The following is a 17540-nucleotide window of genomic DNA, read 5'->3' as shown; positions in this document are numbered from 1 at the left end:
TGGGAGAGGCTCCCCAGAGCACTTCACAGACCGAACCACAGGGGTATGAGACTCATTATGGGATGCATGGGCAGACAGTGGACTTGGGCTCACACACAGAATGAAAAGCACACCAAAATGACAGCCCAGTGGCGCCTCTTGTTTCACAACTTTTCCTTCACATAGTCATCCACAATGGTCATGAGGTACCTACTGAACCTTTGGAGTTCTCCTGGAGATCATTTGGGACAGTCAGCACCCAGCACTTGGGCTTCTGAGCTTCCATCAGTAATGCTCACTGCAGACAGGCAGGCTCAAACTCAAAATCACAGCTGTTTTCAGCTGCTTGCCAGGGTCTAAAATGCTTCTGACCAAGGCCTGGAACCTCTAAAAATGTCTGAGGGACATTTTGAGTTCCGACATCTCCCCTCTCTGTTTGAACCAGAAACACTCGCTTTACCAAGCTGTTCAAGGTCTTTCGAATACACACGAAAATGCATGGCAGAACAAGTAGAAGAACTACAAGCCCTATAAGAATATAAAATGCTATTTTCAAAAGTTCTTTCCACAATGGTGAGAGATCAAAAAAGCCAATCAAATCATCCCACCAGGACCCTGTAACTTTGTTCAATTTGCTGATACTATTTTGTATTTGTTTTATATCTTCATGAATAGATTTTGAATGATCGGACAAGTTCATGCAGCACATCCCCTCAAATTCTTCACATCCGTGCCCATGTGTCAGCAGCAAATAATCAATTGTCGCCCTGTTTTGAAGCACTGCTTGTCTTGCACTGCTGATGTCTGTTAACATGTCACTTGGAGCACTTCCTCCAGGGCTGAATCTGGAAGAACGAGACTCACCCAGGAACAAAGGAGCAGCACCAATCCCCTGCCAGATATAAATCACGAGGCCCAGGCCCCATCCAGTCAAATTTTCAGTATCTTCATCTCTGGACTCCTGCTTGCTTACCCTTGCTTTGAATTATTTTTTTATATATATAATGAGAGTTTCCTTTGCTGCAACTTGTTTCCATTGCCTCTTCCCCTTCTGCTGTGCCTCCACAAAAAGCCTTCTCTGTAACAATCCTCCTCATTTTTGAAGACAGCAATGACATCCCCCCTTCACCATTTCTTATTAAGGCTGAACAAACATCTCACTCATCTCTCCTGGTGCACCATGCACTCCAACACTCTTCCACTGGACTCATTGCTGCCAGGGCCCTCCTTCTACCAAGGAAACTCAAATGGGATACTCTACTCCAGCCAGCAACTGTGACATCCCCCCACAGCTGTGAAACAGAGAGGAACAATCACTTTCTTCAACCTGCTGGATAATCCTCTTACTAACCCAGCCCTGTGTCAAGATCTGGAAGAGAACAGCACTACATCATTGCTATGATCAGAGGTGCAGCAGTGCCAGGCATCCACTCCCTGAATGATGAGATTCTTCCCTGTTGCTTGGAGAACCTTCTTCAGCCCCACCACACCCTTTCCTTTGCAATTGGTACCTTCCCCGCAGAGCTGAGCTGGGGAATACCTACCTGATTGCCAAGGGAAGCATCTAAAGAATAGCACCAGACCATTTTAACTCTTGGACTTCACACAGAATGGGTGCTGTTAGCAGAGCTTCAAAAAGAGGGGTAGGAAGACAAAATGAATATTTACAAACAGTGGTCTAATTCTCTTGTTTAGCCATTTTTCGGTGAGCTAGAGGAACAGCTTGATTTCCCTTATCTCTACAGCCACATACTCACAGACAAGGCTTTGTGTCATTAACTGTGCAGTTTACTGTAATGGTTTTATGGTAATGTTGTTGCACGATCTATTCTTACACAGAGCCATGAGTAGAGAGGTCATTAGCAGCTTATTTACCCCTATGCCAAACACTATGGCCCACAGTACATATCCAGAGATAAAATGACACAATCTTTCTTCTGCTGGAGCTGGGAACCTCACAGGGAAAGTGAATTACCCATACATGGCTAATACTCATGCTATGATAATTTTTTAAATTATCAACGGCTGCAAAGCCTTGATCAAGCTAAAATTAATTTAAAGGGCTTTCTTAAATGACAAACTCCTTCAGAGCCCCTAAATTCATCCTTTAGATGTTGGAGAACTGTATTTTCAGGTCTAATGAAGAAAGATTAAATGAAACTGCTCCTAAGAAAAGTCATATTCAGCACAGTTGAAGGGTTGACCTATGTTAGTATCAGGACAAATACACACTCCAGGGTCCAGGAATCTTTAATTTTTCTAATAATTCTAAAAGGCTTTTCAGGGCTGTAGTTGAGGACACAACAGTATCCTAGACACAGAAATACCAGCACCTCTGCAAGCCTTCACCTTCTTCAATCAGTTCTCTCCAAGTCTTTGGGAAATAGCTGAGTTCTCAGATCCCCTTTGTACATTTTGTACTTTGTACATCAGCCCAGCTGAGCATTCCCCTGGCTGGACATCCATCATGCACTGTTGACACACAAAAGCTGCATCTGCCTTTAACTTTCTTGGGTTGGGCAGGATATTGTCACTGTTTCTGCTCAGAGCATACCAGCACATGGTGTGGGTGGGCTAAGACACCCCAGGTGGAGATTCAGTTGCCCAGCCTCCAAAATTCATGCCCATCCTCTCAGTAACACTTGCATATTGCCCAGAACTGCAGCTGAAGGTAAATACTTCTGACTTGCAATTTACTTGGCAGGTGCATGGGACAGATACAACTCACACAATTTGTACAGAACATTCTAAAATATCTTTGGTTTTGGTCAACAAAGAGTAAATATGCACAAGTGTAATACTGGAAGTTAGACACATTTCCTTAGTCACTCTGAGATGTTTCTTAAAATGCTAAGCTTGTCTTCTGAACTTTGAAATCTCTCTACATCTATTTAACTTTCCTACATCATGATTCACCTCACAAGTAAATATCCTTCTCCTACAAAAAGACAGTTCCTTCCCTACTCCTCCCAAATAATTTTATCTTTTTAAGTACCTCCAGGTTTTGTATTCCTTGACCAATATTTGATTTATTTTTAGATTTCTGATATTTTCCAATTTTACCATAGCTTCTCCCTGAAGCTTAAGAGGTTAAACACTTTCCTGTTACACCAAAAACTAGATTTCAATCCCTGTAATATTCTAGTAAGTGAAGTCTTTGGGTCTTTAACTAAAGGTAGGAGAGAGAAAGGAATTTGTTTTTACAGCACAGCTACTATTCACCCACATCACATTTTTTTAACAACCACCTATTACCTAAAGTGGAGGCAAGACTCACTAGTAAGGACAGGTATCTACTGAAGCATTTCCTGGCACAGCAGCTCATATTGAGTGCTTTACAATGAACATCTGACAATTTGAGATTTTGAACAAATAGATACCTAGGGTAAAAACTTTCAGAGAAGGCTGAGATGACAGGTATCCCTGTTCCATTAACCATGCTGGAAAATAAATGGTTTTCACCACTGGAAATCAGCACCTTGGTCCCAGCCCAGGCAGTGTGAGATCTAGAAGGAGAAGTTGCATTTTCCAGGCACTGCTTCTGTGCCACCCCCATCATTACAGAGTGAGACAATCTCACTGTGAGCGCATCTTAGCAATTCCCACATTTCCTCATTTATTCTCGTCAGGTGATTTCCTGGAAGCAATTACAGGAACATTTCCATTCAAAATAAAGTATCAGGCAATAGTTTCTCAGAAAAGAGCATGAACACAGCCTTGCAGGTTCAGAGTACAAATCAAAATATCTGATGCCCATAGATATATGTGATATATACACATATTCTAGAAGTTGGGATTTAAAATCCAGTTTCACAATTTGATGAAGACATCAGGTTTTTTTAATGCCTCAATATAGCTGTATTGCTATCTAGATACTCAATCCTCCTTCTGACAGAGGATGTTATGTTCCCATTTGCATTCAATTTTGATCTCTCCCAGACTTCTCATATGTCTCTGAATTTCAGGCTTTAGCTGAGAGCCGTAGAGAGTAAAAGGGATAAGCCATGCTGCTCTCTTCTATTCTGCATTTCCCCAAACACAAATGTGTTCAGATCAAAGCCTGTGACACAGGCACAGCTCCATTCCTACACTGTGAGGAATTCCACTTTGTCTCAGGCTTGGGTAAAGAGCCAGTGCCTTGCACAGTTCTGAACAGAAGGGGCTTTGCCTCTCTTCTTTCTTTTGGCTTAGAGACTTGACCTCTTTCCATTCTCACCTTCCCTCTCACACATTTACCTTTCAGCTGGCAGCTGCTCAAAATATAAAATAAAATATAAACTGAGCCTTAGGAGCCAGATGGAGACTTCACAGAAATAACCTGAGAGGAAAGCAAAGGGGAAGACAGCCAATTCTTCAAGGACCATTTCAGAGATTTCTAAATAACCAGCTGCTTGAGAAGGCAGCTTATACTTTTTGTGGGAACACCCACACTGCATGCTATCTTATGTATGCTCTTCTATAATTTCTTATTCATTAATGCTGCTGGGTTAAATGCCACAGTCCAGTGTTTGTCCTCTCTCTCAGGCAAGGGGATTCACAGAGGAGCATGACAATGTTACAAGAGCCACTCTAAATAAAGCACTGCTATTTTGAAATGAAATGGTTAAACTGTTTCAAACACATGTGGCTGTATAAAATGCGTCTGGAGAATTGGATTTACACAGACTTCAGCCATTTATGGCCTGGCTGCTCAGAGTGAGGTTTCTTGGTTTCAAGAATATACATAAATTACAATAGTGTTTGAATAGGGACCTGATTTGTTACAGCCAAGTATCTGCAAACCTCAGCAGAATAATAATTAAAAAGAATGCTGAGCTATTCTTGTATAGCTGTATAGCACATCTGAGTGCAAAAATCTTAGGACACACTATATCAAAAAAGATGAAAAATATCTCATCTATAAGTAAATCCTTGGGGGTGAGGGTATGATTTTACAGAATGGGTTTACACAAGATTAAATATGAATTACCACAAACTACATGGAAAGCAGACTGGTTAATTTTAAAGTACCATGCAAAATCAGGAATTTTATTTACAAACTTAAAATGTGTGTCCTGCTTCATGGACAGCAGGCAAGAATCTTTCAGTGGCTGTCTGCAGTCTCTCAAGCAGCTCTGCTGATTTTGCAGTGATCTAGGAACAATATGTAGAAATAGGCAGGGGGTGTGCATCATCAGTCACATATGTCACATCCCCTCAGGCCCTGGAAATGGCTGTCAGTGAGCTGCTGGCATGTCCAGCTCTGAAAAGTCTGCAAAGGAGCACTGGTTTGAGGTAGGCAGGATCAGGGAAGAGCTCAGAGCCAACAGAAGCAGCCATGGTTAGCCAGCACCCTCTGTAACAGAGCTTCACACAAGGGGACAGGCTTGAAGCATGAGAGATTACAGAGCTTCCCTGACATGATTAAAGTACTTTTAAAAACATGCATGCTAGGGTGCAATAAAGCATTCAGATTCTTTAGATTGGATCTAAAGAGAACATGGTCATGCTCTTCATCCTCAGCTTTCAGTGGGTATTACCACTTCTTAGAGAAAAGCTTGAAAGTGAAGCTCATCAGAGCTCCAGAGGTGAGGTCAGAGGTGTCTTGATTCCAGGCTTTGGGATGGCCCATTCAATTGGCTTGGGTTGCTGAAGTGCAGGTAAATCCATATTCCTATTTAGTGATGAAATTCCCAATACTAAAATGAAAGGACCATGACAGAATCCTGCTTTTAGGAGCCCTCTATCCTTGTCCTGTCACCACTCAGTTTAACTCAAAGAACACAAGTCCTCCATTGAACTGGCCAACTTCTGTCCCATAATATTCCATTTTCTGGGATGCAGCTGGCACCCTCTACAAGGCCCTCACCATTCTGAACTACAAACACAACCTTAGGTTTCCCACCTGGGGAGATTTACACCACTCACTGACCTCAGCAAAGCAGCACCAGTTGACACAACTTGAAGCTCTGGTATTGTCCTAGGTATGAGAAAATTATTGATGTTTGCATTGAAACAGCATTTTTCCAGCTATTTATTTATTTTGACTGCAGAAAATCCAGCCTTGATTCTCCAAGTTTACCACAAGCCAGGACCAGGATTCTTTCGTGGCAGTTCTTGCTAAAATTTGGCAATGCACCCCTTAGCCTGCTTATAAGGGCAAAACAGAGAAGCTGTAATTATTCCAGATATGAACACTTCCCCCCCACCCCCTTTATGTACTGTGACTTCTTTCTTAGAAAGTTGCACTCAGAAGCTTTCTACTGCATTCCATCTTTCTTGTTTGGAGGCTCACAATGCTTTTCACACAGATTTTGTAACTCATCACTTGGTCATAAGGCTTTTCTAAGCACATACAATTATACATTTTATTGATTGCTAGATTAGAGGAAAAGAGTTCATGCAATTCCTGATGGATTGAAGAATCTCCAACTCTTCTAATGTGTGGAATATGTGGTTCCTCAATTATCTCTAAGTGTTCACCATTAATTCCCATCTTGGAGTCAGCTGCAATCAGGTGTAACACACCAAACACAAGGATCTCACAATGCTGTCCAAATACTGATGAAACCAGTTTTACTGAGCACAGTGAGATGGGAAATCACAAGCAGACACCAGGATAGGCAGTAGAACACAAGGATTTTTGCAGACCTGTTCAAAAGGACCACAGAAGTCTCCATTGCAGGCTCATGACAGTTACAGCTTTATAAATATCCAGATATGGATGTATCTGCAAGGTAGATTATATCCTGAGAAAACATCATTAGACCTCAGGTTCATAAATCAGAGTCAGTGGGGGATTGGTTTGACTGATTGCACTCTGACAGTTCTGAAAAGAGGTGAGCGCAGTATAACAAGCGTGAGGAAATTCCTACAAAATTTACGGAGGAAACAATTTGCTCTTGGTTCAGTGTTTGTGTTTTTAAGGTATATTTTAAAATAGCAACTTCCTCTCTGCATTTGATCCTATGAGATAGACCCTTTCTGTATATAGGACAGCAGAGTGTGTTGCCATGGAAACTATTATGATCTACTTAAATTCAACAAATCCAGCCTTATGGGGTATATTCCCCAGAGTATCTCAATTTAATTATTAATGTTCTTTCTAAACAGCAACATCTTTCTGTTTTGACCAAAATCCTTATAAGCAGAATGGAAACAATAAACCTGGAAAGCAGAGTCCTTTGTTCAGCTACAAAACAGGTACAAATAAGCCAGGGAAAATGCAAACAGCCTCCAGGGTGCCCTGACAATGTGCTTTAACTCAGACCTAGATGAATTGTTTGGAAGGGGGAAAGTCTCATTCAGTGCTTGTGTCCATCATGCCCCTGGCCTCTCTGTTGTGATTTCCAGCAAAAAATAGCAGCTAGGATAGTGGGCATTTTTGCAGAGGAACACTGACCATAAATTCATTTTCATATAACCACCTGTCTTGCAGTCATTCTCAAGTCAAACCACTCAATCTTTCTCCATAAAATATGTGACTGAACTCAAAGCCTTTTAGCCTTAGGGCAGCTCCAGCATCCACCTCTCTCTTTCACATGTCACCATGAATTCTGCAGGTAGATTTAGAAGCCAGATGGTGTTATTGAACCTGATCTAACACCAGGGATAGTTTCTTGTGGGGCCATATAATCTGAGTGGCTCGTAGGTCTAAGTTTAGATATACACAGACCATGTCCTCCCAAGTCCACAGCAGAAGAGGCAGTAGGATAAGCAGAACCCCTCCATGAGCAGAATGAGGCTCAAGAGCTTCAAACTGCTCATCCACAAAAGGGCCTAAGCAAGAGCATGACCCAGAGCAGTCCTGTGGGAACTGCCCATGCTAGAACAACCACCTCATCACAAAGGCTATTTGGTGGGACCTATAGCTGGAGAGAGCAGCCTTCCTCACATGCTCACAGCAAGTGTGAGAGCATTTGTACTGAAGACATCAAGACAAAAGTGACCATGAAATATTGTGGAGAATGGAGAAGGTCATCTTCCTGTGGTTGCTCTGCTCTTTATCATCACCAAATGTTTCCCATCTGTCCTCCCTGCAAGGATGTTCTTCCTGAAATGCCATACAAGACTTCTGGTTTCACTTCTCCATGAGTGCTCCTCAGGGACTGACAGCCAGGAGAGCTCTGCCACAGAAGAGTCTTGTCTATGTAAAACATCCTAGAGCACCCTGTGTCTTCTGACCATTGGCTTGGAAATTCCAGCTCAGAATTCACATTTACCTCACCCCTCCAATTCTCCTCCACTGGGGGTATCCCATGCTCACATCAGGCTCTGCCATGTGTAAAATAGAACTGAAGTTTTCATGGGCAGAGATTATCACTAAGATTATTTTACAGTTACCAAATCAGGAAAGAATAAATAATTTGCCCTCTTCCCACAGGGAATTTACAGCACTGCACTGAATCTAGGTTCTTGGTATTCTCATATAAAATCTGCAGCACAAGACCTTTCCTTGTATGAAGCTGGTTAATGGTTGTAAGCCTCTCTCAAAATATGAGGCAAGAAATGTCTGGCAGTTTTTGTCTTTCCGGTGTAAACATTTATTTATAGGCTGGAAACAAGAAATAGAATAAATGAGCTGAATGAAAGGAAGCAGCAGCATGAACTGAACAGAACAGAAGTGTTTCTCCTGCAGGAGCTGCAATTACACATTAATGCTGATAGCATTGGACTGCCTGGTAAATTCACAGGCAGGTACACACATGGTCCTGGCATCCCTGGGATCCATCCAAAAAAGAACAACATTTCAAACATGAGGGGCATCCTTGGTAGCTCCTCACAAATAGGTTCTTTAATGTTGGTTTTGGTCTCCTGTAAAATTTTCCATTTTTGGAAAGCAAAATATTACTGTTGGCTCCATGAGACAGAAAGGGAGAAGGGAGATTGCAGCTTTACTGACCAGTTGATGGATTCCTTCTTTGAAACTGGATGTTTGTTTGTTAGCAATTAGTGCATGAGCAGTAAGGGATGCAGCAAGCAGCACCTGAAGAAACAAGACTTTCCTAAGCATGACACCAGTTGTCCCCCTGTCACTGCCAAGAGTAAATCTCCAGCTTGACACCCAATCCTCTGCCTCCATATAAATTCCTGTTCCTTCTGAAACATAATCCTTGCTCTTCATTTTTACTTACTGTACAACTAGCTTCTCTCCTTTGATGCCATCCCTGCCCTGCTTTGGCTCTGTGATCACTTTTACCAGCCTGCAGATCACTGCTCTACCACCCACAGCAAGTTAAAATCCCTTGCCCTCCCCCTCTCTTGCAAAATGTGCCTGCAAGAAACAAACAGCAGAGTACTCTGCTAAGGAGTTATGCCTGTTCTGAGGCTCACAGCAAAAGGTGGAGTGGTTCTGTGTACAAATTTTGGGAATGTACCACCCATGTTTCCAGCTCTGGCATGGTGCTCCAGGTCTGGAGTGCCTTCCCAAGTCCTACCTCTGGAACGAGCAGGTGTGTCCTGTTACCTCAGTCACACTCTTCAAAACCACACAAGTCATGGAAAGATAAAACACAGTCTTCATTTTTTCACTTCTTCTAGCTCTTTCTCACCACTCTGCTCACCATCTGTCTTGCCTGTATTTTACCAGTTTAAATTCTGTCTTACTACATGCATGTGAAATGTCAAATCAGAGCATGAACACCTTACCAGCAAGAATTTCACAAAGAAATTACTGAGGAGCACAGGATCAGTCTCAAGAAAGTTTCACCTAGAATGCAGAATTGCATGTGTTCATACCTTATTTATTTTTCTATTACTACAGAACTTAGAAGAACCAGCTAGAGACTAATCCCCACTGTCTAGGTGTTGTAAGATAAAAAATACTAAATGACCTTGCTGATTTAAAAATACTAAATGAACTTGCTGCCTAAAAGAGTTTGCAATCTAAGTAGCATACCAGTGATAACAAAAGTATGTAAGACCTGCCTTGCAAAAAGCAGCATGTGATTGACTTCAACCATAGGGGTGATCTAGGGGAGATTTTGCCATATGGGCCTGCTTACATGGGTGCATCCCTTCATTAGGCCATTTCACCTCACAAGACCTACCTGAAATCTGAGTGGCCCCAATCCAGCCAACAAAAGGAAATCTAGACTCAGATCCTTGCTGCCTAATGAAGACATAGAAGAAATTTCGTCACACAAAGATTCTGCAGCAATCCAAACTGGTTAATACTTCTGCAGCTCTCAGGTCTTCATCCACCTTTAGCCAGATTAGCCTGAAAGTTCCCAAGGTATCAGCTCTGCCTGCTGAGACACAGAAGCAGAAGGAAAAATGCAGTGCTCAGCATTCAGAAGCAATTGCTCAGGAAGTAGGAGGTGTGATTGTACGTTGCCTTCCTTCATCCAATTTGTACCAAGCATTTCCCCTTGGCCCAACAGCTCTCCATGCAACACACAACCCCTGATGGAAGCTCCAGTCTCACAATGTTAACTGCAGTAAGAGCACATGAAAGTGTTTCTCAGCCTTTCCTAATCACTGGGCCATCCAAACCTTTGAAAGAAACACACAACTTATTTTATATCCCACTGTTCCTTAAGCATAGATGATAAATAATAAGTCACATAGAATTGGCAAAATGTAGAAATGTTAATATTTTACAAAACTGTAATTCAATAGATATAATTACAAAACTTGTAACTAAAAAAAGAGTTAAAAGTGGCATCTTCTATCTAAATTAGTCAGTACATAACTGCCTGTATGAGGGTTTCTGGTTTAGAGCTGAAACACTGACTGACTGATGCTTTGTGGACTGCATCTGTGGACCACAGCTCAAGTACCTTGGATCTAAATCTCCCTCCTGTGATTAGGAAACCAATTTTAGGCAGTGTAATGCCTGACTTAGTAGCCTGTATTAAGCAGTCTGGCTCTTGCTTTCTGCTGACTGCTACCCTAAGGACAGCACTGAGGATCTGAGAGGAAATAGGTCACGATTCAAAATATTTTGGCCTTTGGTTGTTTGACTGTCTCAATAGCATCTATTTAAGTCTGTAGCTTTCCTCTATCCCTCTCACACCACCAAAAATCCATACAAATGCCACACACACATTTCCTAATTCCCTTTATCAGGTTCCCTTTTATTAATTTATTGAGCAAGGAGTCTGGAGGAAATATGCTACCTGTTACCCAGTGGAATACTGTACACATCACTGGATCTCCATTTGTCTTGATGCCCTTACCCATACAATGGCAGTAAAAATCCCTCTAATGACACAACACTAAATTAATGCTTCAACACTACATTAATGCTTCAAAGTGCCTTAATACAGTGAAAGGAAAGGGTCCCACAAAGACAAAATTCTGTACAAAGGCAGCTGCAAAGTCCAAGCCCCTTGGCTATATTCCATAGATGCCAGGCTGGTAAAACATCCTTCCTTACCACACCAGAACCAGTAAGATCTGTGATGTGCACAGCAGGAAACCTTCCCCACTGGAGCCAGGAGCATTCCCAGCACATCTGTGCTTGGGCAGGAGAATGTGGGTCACGGCTGCCAGAGCAGCAGGCAGTGCTGTCCCCTGCAGCGTGATCACACAGTCACATTTCACACCAAGGGCATGGCAAATGTCACACCTGTGCTGGGTGCTCCTCTGTCACTTACTGGCACCAGCAGGTTCTGCCCCCTCAGCAGAGCCAAAGGCTGCAGCAGGGATGCCCATGAGCTGAGCTGGCAGCCACAGAGACCAAGTGCTCTTCACACGAAGGACAGCAGCAGTGCAAGCCTGCAGCCTCTGTTTTGGAGTTTATAAAGTAAAGTTTATCACTAAACTCTGCAAGTACAGCAGGGTGTCTGCTCTTCCCACTTCCCAGCTCCAGAGCACAGAAGAGTCAAATGCAAACTCATCCCACAGCCTTGGCTGGGAGCTCAAGCTGCATTTTAGGTCCTCTGCTGTATTTTCAGATATTTTACACTGCTGGTGTGAGGCCTGTAAAGAGCAATCTGAATCCCTCATGTCATCTGCCAGCACCAAGTAAACAAAGCAGGCGGTGAAGGACCTTCACACACATGATATATGTCAACTAAAATGCAAATGCAGATGTATCAATAACCAGCACATGACATATATAAGTGGTAGCATCATCTGAAGTGCTAATACTGATGTATCAATAACCAACAGCTTGAATCTGTGCTCTGCTTTTATGAGAGCAGTCCCTGCCTGCTTGAGTGGATCCTGTCTCTGCCTCTCAAAAAGAAGACACAAGTTATCATTTTCTACCTTCAGATAATATCCATGATATGACTTTTCATGTTTTGTTTCATTCATAAATTTCTTCAGGCTTCCCATACACATGAAAAGTGGGAGGAGGAAGGATCTGCTAAGCTTCTCTAAAATGGAAATTCTTTACAGATACAAAGATGAAATCTATATCTGACTCAGTAACACTGTGAATTGACACCAGATGAGAATGGGGTGGCCAATCTCATAGCCTTGCTAAAACAGCATCACAGTAACCAAGAGCTAGAAAGCAAACAAACTGTGATAGGGAAGGAAATCTTACACATCAGGTTAAAGAATTCCTTGGTTCCCCTTGGATTTTGTTCAGAATCCAACTACTTCCAGGGACAGCTGGCACACAGGGATGGGAATTCCCAATGTGATCTAAGGCTGCTATTCTCTTTCACATCAAAATGTAGATCAGAGAGGCCAGTAATGATATTTTGATTTAAAAGAAAATAAATACAGGCAAAAAAAAAAAAAGAAAAAAAAAAAAGGCATAATTAAGGCTGTGGAATTTTACCATGAAGAACATATTTAACCATTTTATATTAATTTGCAATGCACTTCTAAGCTTCTCACAGGAGGAATTCAAATGCCTAAATCATCACACAGCATGATATCATCTACTGATAACCTGTCTAACCCAGCCTCATTTTTACTGACATTTCCTTCCTCTGCCACGTGTTCCAGCTAGAAATTCTTTCACCAGGCAGTGTGATGTGTCTAATTTTCAGAACGGGAGTGAAAACCCTTTGTGTCCTGTGTGATCCCAAGCACATAAACCAAGTTTAATGTTTCTGAGAAAAGACAGGATTCCCATGCCAACACAATAGGCTGCACTTATATACACCACTTTTAACTTCAAAGGGTCTGTAAGACAACAGCCAAATGCAGCTGTCCAGGATTGCCAGAGCTGTGCACTGTAGCTGAACTGGTCTGCAATAACAAAGACAGATCACAAGTCCTTCTCCTAGAGAGGCTTCTACCTTTGGAGGTAAATTGAATCTCCTTTGAAATGAATGGCAATAGCCTGTAGGTGGTAAGACAGACCAATGGTCCCTTATGGTCTGCCTCAGGGAAGATAAATTCACAACAGTTCATTACACTTCACAGAGGAGGAAACTGAGATACAGGTGCTCCAGGATGTCCTTTGAGATGTACTCAGAGGTGAAGAATAAAAAAAGGCTGTAATTAACCCAGAAATAATGATGTTATCCCACTCCAGTTATTGTGAGAGACATAGGAACAAGTCACTCCAAGATGCAACAATTGCAATTCCAGTGATCACAGGCATCCCTTGGTGGAAAAGTCATCTGTAATCCACTGTCATGAGAAAAGAAATATCCCAATTTTGTTCTCCCTGAGATGAGTGAAAAAGCTACCTGGGAATAGCACCACAGGAGAATGAGAATTGAGCTCTTAGAGGAAAAAGACATCCAGGGACACGATTGTCTTTTTGTTTCACATTTTTACAGTACCTAGGGCAGATCCTGAACATAATATCCTTGACTTCAACAACACAGCTATGGCAGAGATGCTGCTCTGAATGCATCATTTCTCTTCTGAGGGTTCCCAGCACACAACTCTGCAGGCAGAACAGAACCAGCCAGCACTCTGGACTCAAAGCCCAAACACTAAAGGTGAAATGAGGTAAGAGAAGGTTTGCAGTGAGTTGCCTGACTTCCAGCTGAAAAAAAATGAGAAGTGCTCATAGATTCTTCTCCTTCAATGTTTTAGAAATAGAAACTGCCAGGACAGAACCAGTAACAACCAAATCAGAGACAGTGGAAGCAGCAAAGCACCAAAGAGACAAAGCAAAGACTTGCTTTTTATTTAAAGCCCTTTCTGTTAGCTGAGTCATATCAGACATAGTGGAGATCAGCAGAAATCATAAAAGAACACAAATCAACATTCACAATGTAATTAAACCACACCACACCACTTTATTCATAATCCTTACCAGTTAATAAGATTTAATGAAAAAACAACTACACAGGCACAAGCAGAGGGGGAAAAAGCCCAAGCAGGTGGCCATTCTACTTAACCACAGCTATCCCGACTGATGGATCAACTAGTGATTCATAATGAGATGGGGAAACTGGATTAGATAGATTAAATCTTTGCCATGATCCTAATTTGAAGACCACTGTACACCAAGGAGTCAGGAATCCAGCTCCCAGTTACAGTGAATGGGTGCAGGTCTGTGCTGGGCTGCAGGGGTGTGCTGGCTGCCTGGCCTGTGGTGGGATGCGCAAACCTCTTGGATGCAGGAGCAATTTGCTCATCACCTGACACTGAACCACCTGCCCATCTTTGTCTTCATCTAAGTGTAGCAACAAGCCCTCTTGTGAACATCCTTTTCATCTGGCAATAGGACTGATGAATGGAAATGTCTTCAGAAATAAAAAGAAAATGCTCCGAGGGTGGAAAAGATCAATGTGTAAGGGAACCTGTCCACAGGCAGATCTGCATGGTGTGCTGCAGCAAACTGGAGGGCTCCTCCATGTCAGACGCCTTGGGGTTTCTGGGATCTGATGGAATGTAAGATTATTTATACTCTCCTCTTTTTTTTTTTAATGCAATGCTACCTCTAGCAAATGGTGTTTTAAGCAATACTCTAAAGAGCCCAAGTTACTACTGGGATCATAACAAACTAGCACTTCCTGGTGCAAAATATTCTTAAAGGATGGGTGTACACTCAGTAATGGAAAGACAGTGGTGACAAAGCTTGGCTTGCCCTAGGTTTCCTTGCAAAATTCTTACTTATTATTATGACTACTAAATAATTAATATTTACACTGCATATTCATTATTTGCTACTGAAAATGCAGCATAACAAATAACTGGTACTGCCCTCTGCACAGCTGACTCCATGCTGTGACATGTTATTCAGATAACACTGAAGAGAACAGGGAGGTCTCTGTGCTCAGCTAATTACCTGACTGGTCAACTGCTCAGGTCCTGCCCCTATCAGATTTTTACCCAGTCCATGTGTCTTAGATGAAATCATCTGTGTAGATGTGCATGTGCTGAGACAAGTAAGTTAAACTACCATCTCTGTGTAGACATTCTTTGTTCTTTAGGATTAGCTGGGTTACATGGTAACGTGGGTTTTTTCAAAGTGGAAATTAGTCTAGTAGAGAAGAAAGAAAAGCTGCCTTAGACAATGCATGCTACGTCTCACACTGCTGGCAGAGATATCTGCACGGTTATACTATTCAAATTAAAACTTTTAAATATTTAACACTCTTTCCCAGAATGAAGTGCAAGCCAAATAATGGCTAGCTGCAGCTGAATCCAGGTGACCGAGCTGCAGGGACTAAATTCAACTCTAGAGCCCCCTAAAATCTTCATATCTGACACTTAATATCTTATTGATACAGAGACATAACTAAGCTGAAGGCGAGTTTTCCTTTTGATATTTCATCTTATATGGCAAAAGAGACCTTGAAAATGCTTTTCTGGAAACATGCTGATGGTGCAACATCATGGCACGTTTCTTTCAGACAAAGAAAGTGACAGGCCCTCGCAGATGCTCTAAAATAACTTAGGAGCACAACAGATGCCCTCCTGAATCTGCAGGAGATGCATCTGTATGCATATGATGGAGAAAACTGGCAAATTATTCATCTGATGCCATATATTAGCCTTCCCCAGTCACATTTCCAGAAGAGAGATCAGCCATCCTGCTGCCCCACCTTAAGACTGTAATCTCCCTCCTCCAGGAATTTTCCAAATGGCATCAAAAATGCCTTTTTCTCCCTAATACTCTTCTCAGATGGGACAGATAAACATATACCTCGAGCTTGCTCCATTTTACCCTGTTGCCTATGAAGAAATTCCAGGGAATTTTTACATGTATTCCTACCTAGAGCAGTTTCAGCCATGCAAAAGCTGTAGGACAAGTGCAAAGAGCCACACGCTTCTTCTCCCCGGCTGACAAGTTAAAGGGGGAGCGAGATCGTCTTTGGAGAGGATGAGCGGCAAATAGCAAAGAGGAAGGGAATATTTGCTATTTCTTTCGCAAACAGAGAGAAGAAAGCGGTGGCGGCGGCTGGGAGACCCCGCGGCCGCCTCTCCCACGCCCCCTCGCGAACCCCCAGCCTCGCCCAGCCCGGTAACAAAGCGCCGCTGCCCAAATCCATTTTCCCACCCGCGGATGCTCCATTCCCCCTCCGGCCCCGGAGCCTGTCCATCGCCGAGCGCCGGGCGGTGTCACCCGCTGTTTCTCCGCTGTCACCTTGCGCTGGATGGCGCGGCAGCGCTTTCCCCTTCACCACCCCGGTGATTTTCTCATGCTGGAAAACCCCATCTGACCCACCCACCCCCCGACAACAACCCGCTAAATGCATCCCGGTGCCCGCAGCAGGGGCGAGCGGCGCGGACTCCGCTCACACGCACAAGGCAGGTGCCGAGGGGCAGCTACTCACACCACCAGCCTGGAGATGATCCATGAGACCATGGCGCTGCCGTGTGCGGGGCCGGCTCTCCCGGCACGGAGGAGGGCTCTCCCGGTGTGCTCGCCCGCTGCCGGCCGCCGCCCGAGTGCGCGGGGCGGGCGGCTCGGCCATCCGGCCCCGCAGCCTCAGCGCAGCCTCACTGGCGGCGCCGCCCGCAGCTCCGCGCAGCCCGGCCCGGCCCGGCCGCCCACGCTGGGCAGGGCCCGCAGCCGCCCCCCGCGGCAGGAGGAGGAGCCCCCCTCGCTCCCCGCTCCCGCCGGACTCCCCGGACGGACAGCCCGAGGTGTGCGCGGAGGTTTTGCCCGCGGAACGGGTCCCTGCCCCAGCAGCGGCGCCGCGCAGGTGTGAGGGCGCTTCTGGAGCGCGAAGGAAACCCCACGGACTGTTCACATCCAAGGAAAGGCAAAGCTAAGGCTCGGGGTCGAGGGGTGTCTTCGATCGATGGAAAGAGAAGGATTTCCCCGTTTTTCCACACCCCTAAAGCGTCCAGCCACAACGGACAAAAGTATTGGCCACGGGATCCAGGTAAATTCCCATCATCATCAGTATCATCAAGCAGGAATCTCTCCACGACATCACTTCTCACGGCTGTCAAGTCCAATTTCCATGAGGAACAGCTGCCCACACACAAAACAACATATGTTGGCTTGACCCACAGGTTGTTCTCTTTAAGTTTCCTTTGGATTCTTCTCCTTTCTTTCACTGACGCATGCCAACTTTGGTTAGACTGCCTGAAATCATCCCCCCTGCTTTGGTTTTCCCCTTCTACTGGAAGCACTCATGCCCACGGCAATTCATGATGAGGTTTTGTCTTTTAGTAATCTAGAGTTTGCCACCAGAGCAGCCCCAAGCTTTACTTGGAGGTTGGTCTGTGGAGCAGCTGGCCTGTTTCTGGCATTAGGT

The 17540-nt window shown here is 43.8% G+C and overlaps 1 protein-coding gene across 7 annotated transcripts in view; it reads right to left on the bottom strand.

The window, feature by feature from the left end:
• Window positions 1-16852, bottom strand: part of REEP1 (receptor accessory protein 1) — a 62552-nt gene extending 45700 nt beyond the window's left edge. For 2 of the 7 annotated variants that reach the window (XM_072927903.1, XM_072927905.1), the window contains exon 1: window positions 16579-16851. In XM_072927903.1, coding sequence (XP_072784004.1) covers window positions 16579-16748 — 170 coding nt within the window. In that variant the 5' untranslated portion in view covers window positions 16749-16851. Of the gene's footprint in view, window positions 1-16578 lie in introns of all 7 variants that reach the window. The other 5 variants (XM_072927907.1, XM_072927906.1, XM_030270514.4 and 2 more) reach the window with 4 other exon arrangements.
• Window positions 16853-17540: the final 688 nt, after the last annotated feature.

This window comes from Taeniopygia guttata, chromosome 4, assembly GCF_048771995.1.
Source record: "Taeniopygia guttata chromosome 4, bTaeGut7.mat, whole genome shotgun sequence".
Taxonomy (NCBI): Eukaryota; Metazoa; Chordata; class Aves; order Passeriformes; family Estrildidae; genus Taeniopygia; species Taeniopygia guttata.
The sequence above is the reverse complement of the archived record's forward strand: the minus strand, read 5'-3'. Positions and strand labels throughout refer to the sequence as shown.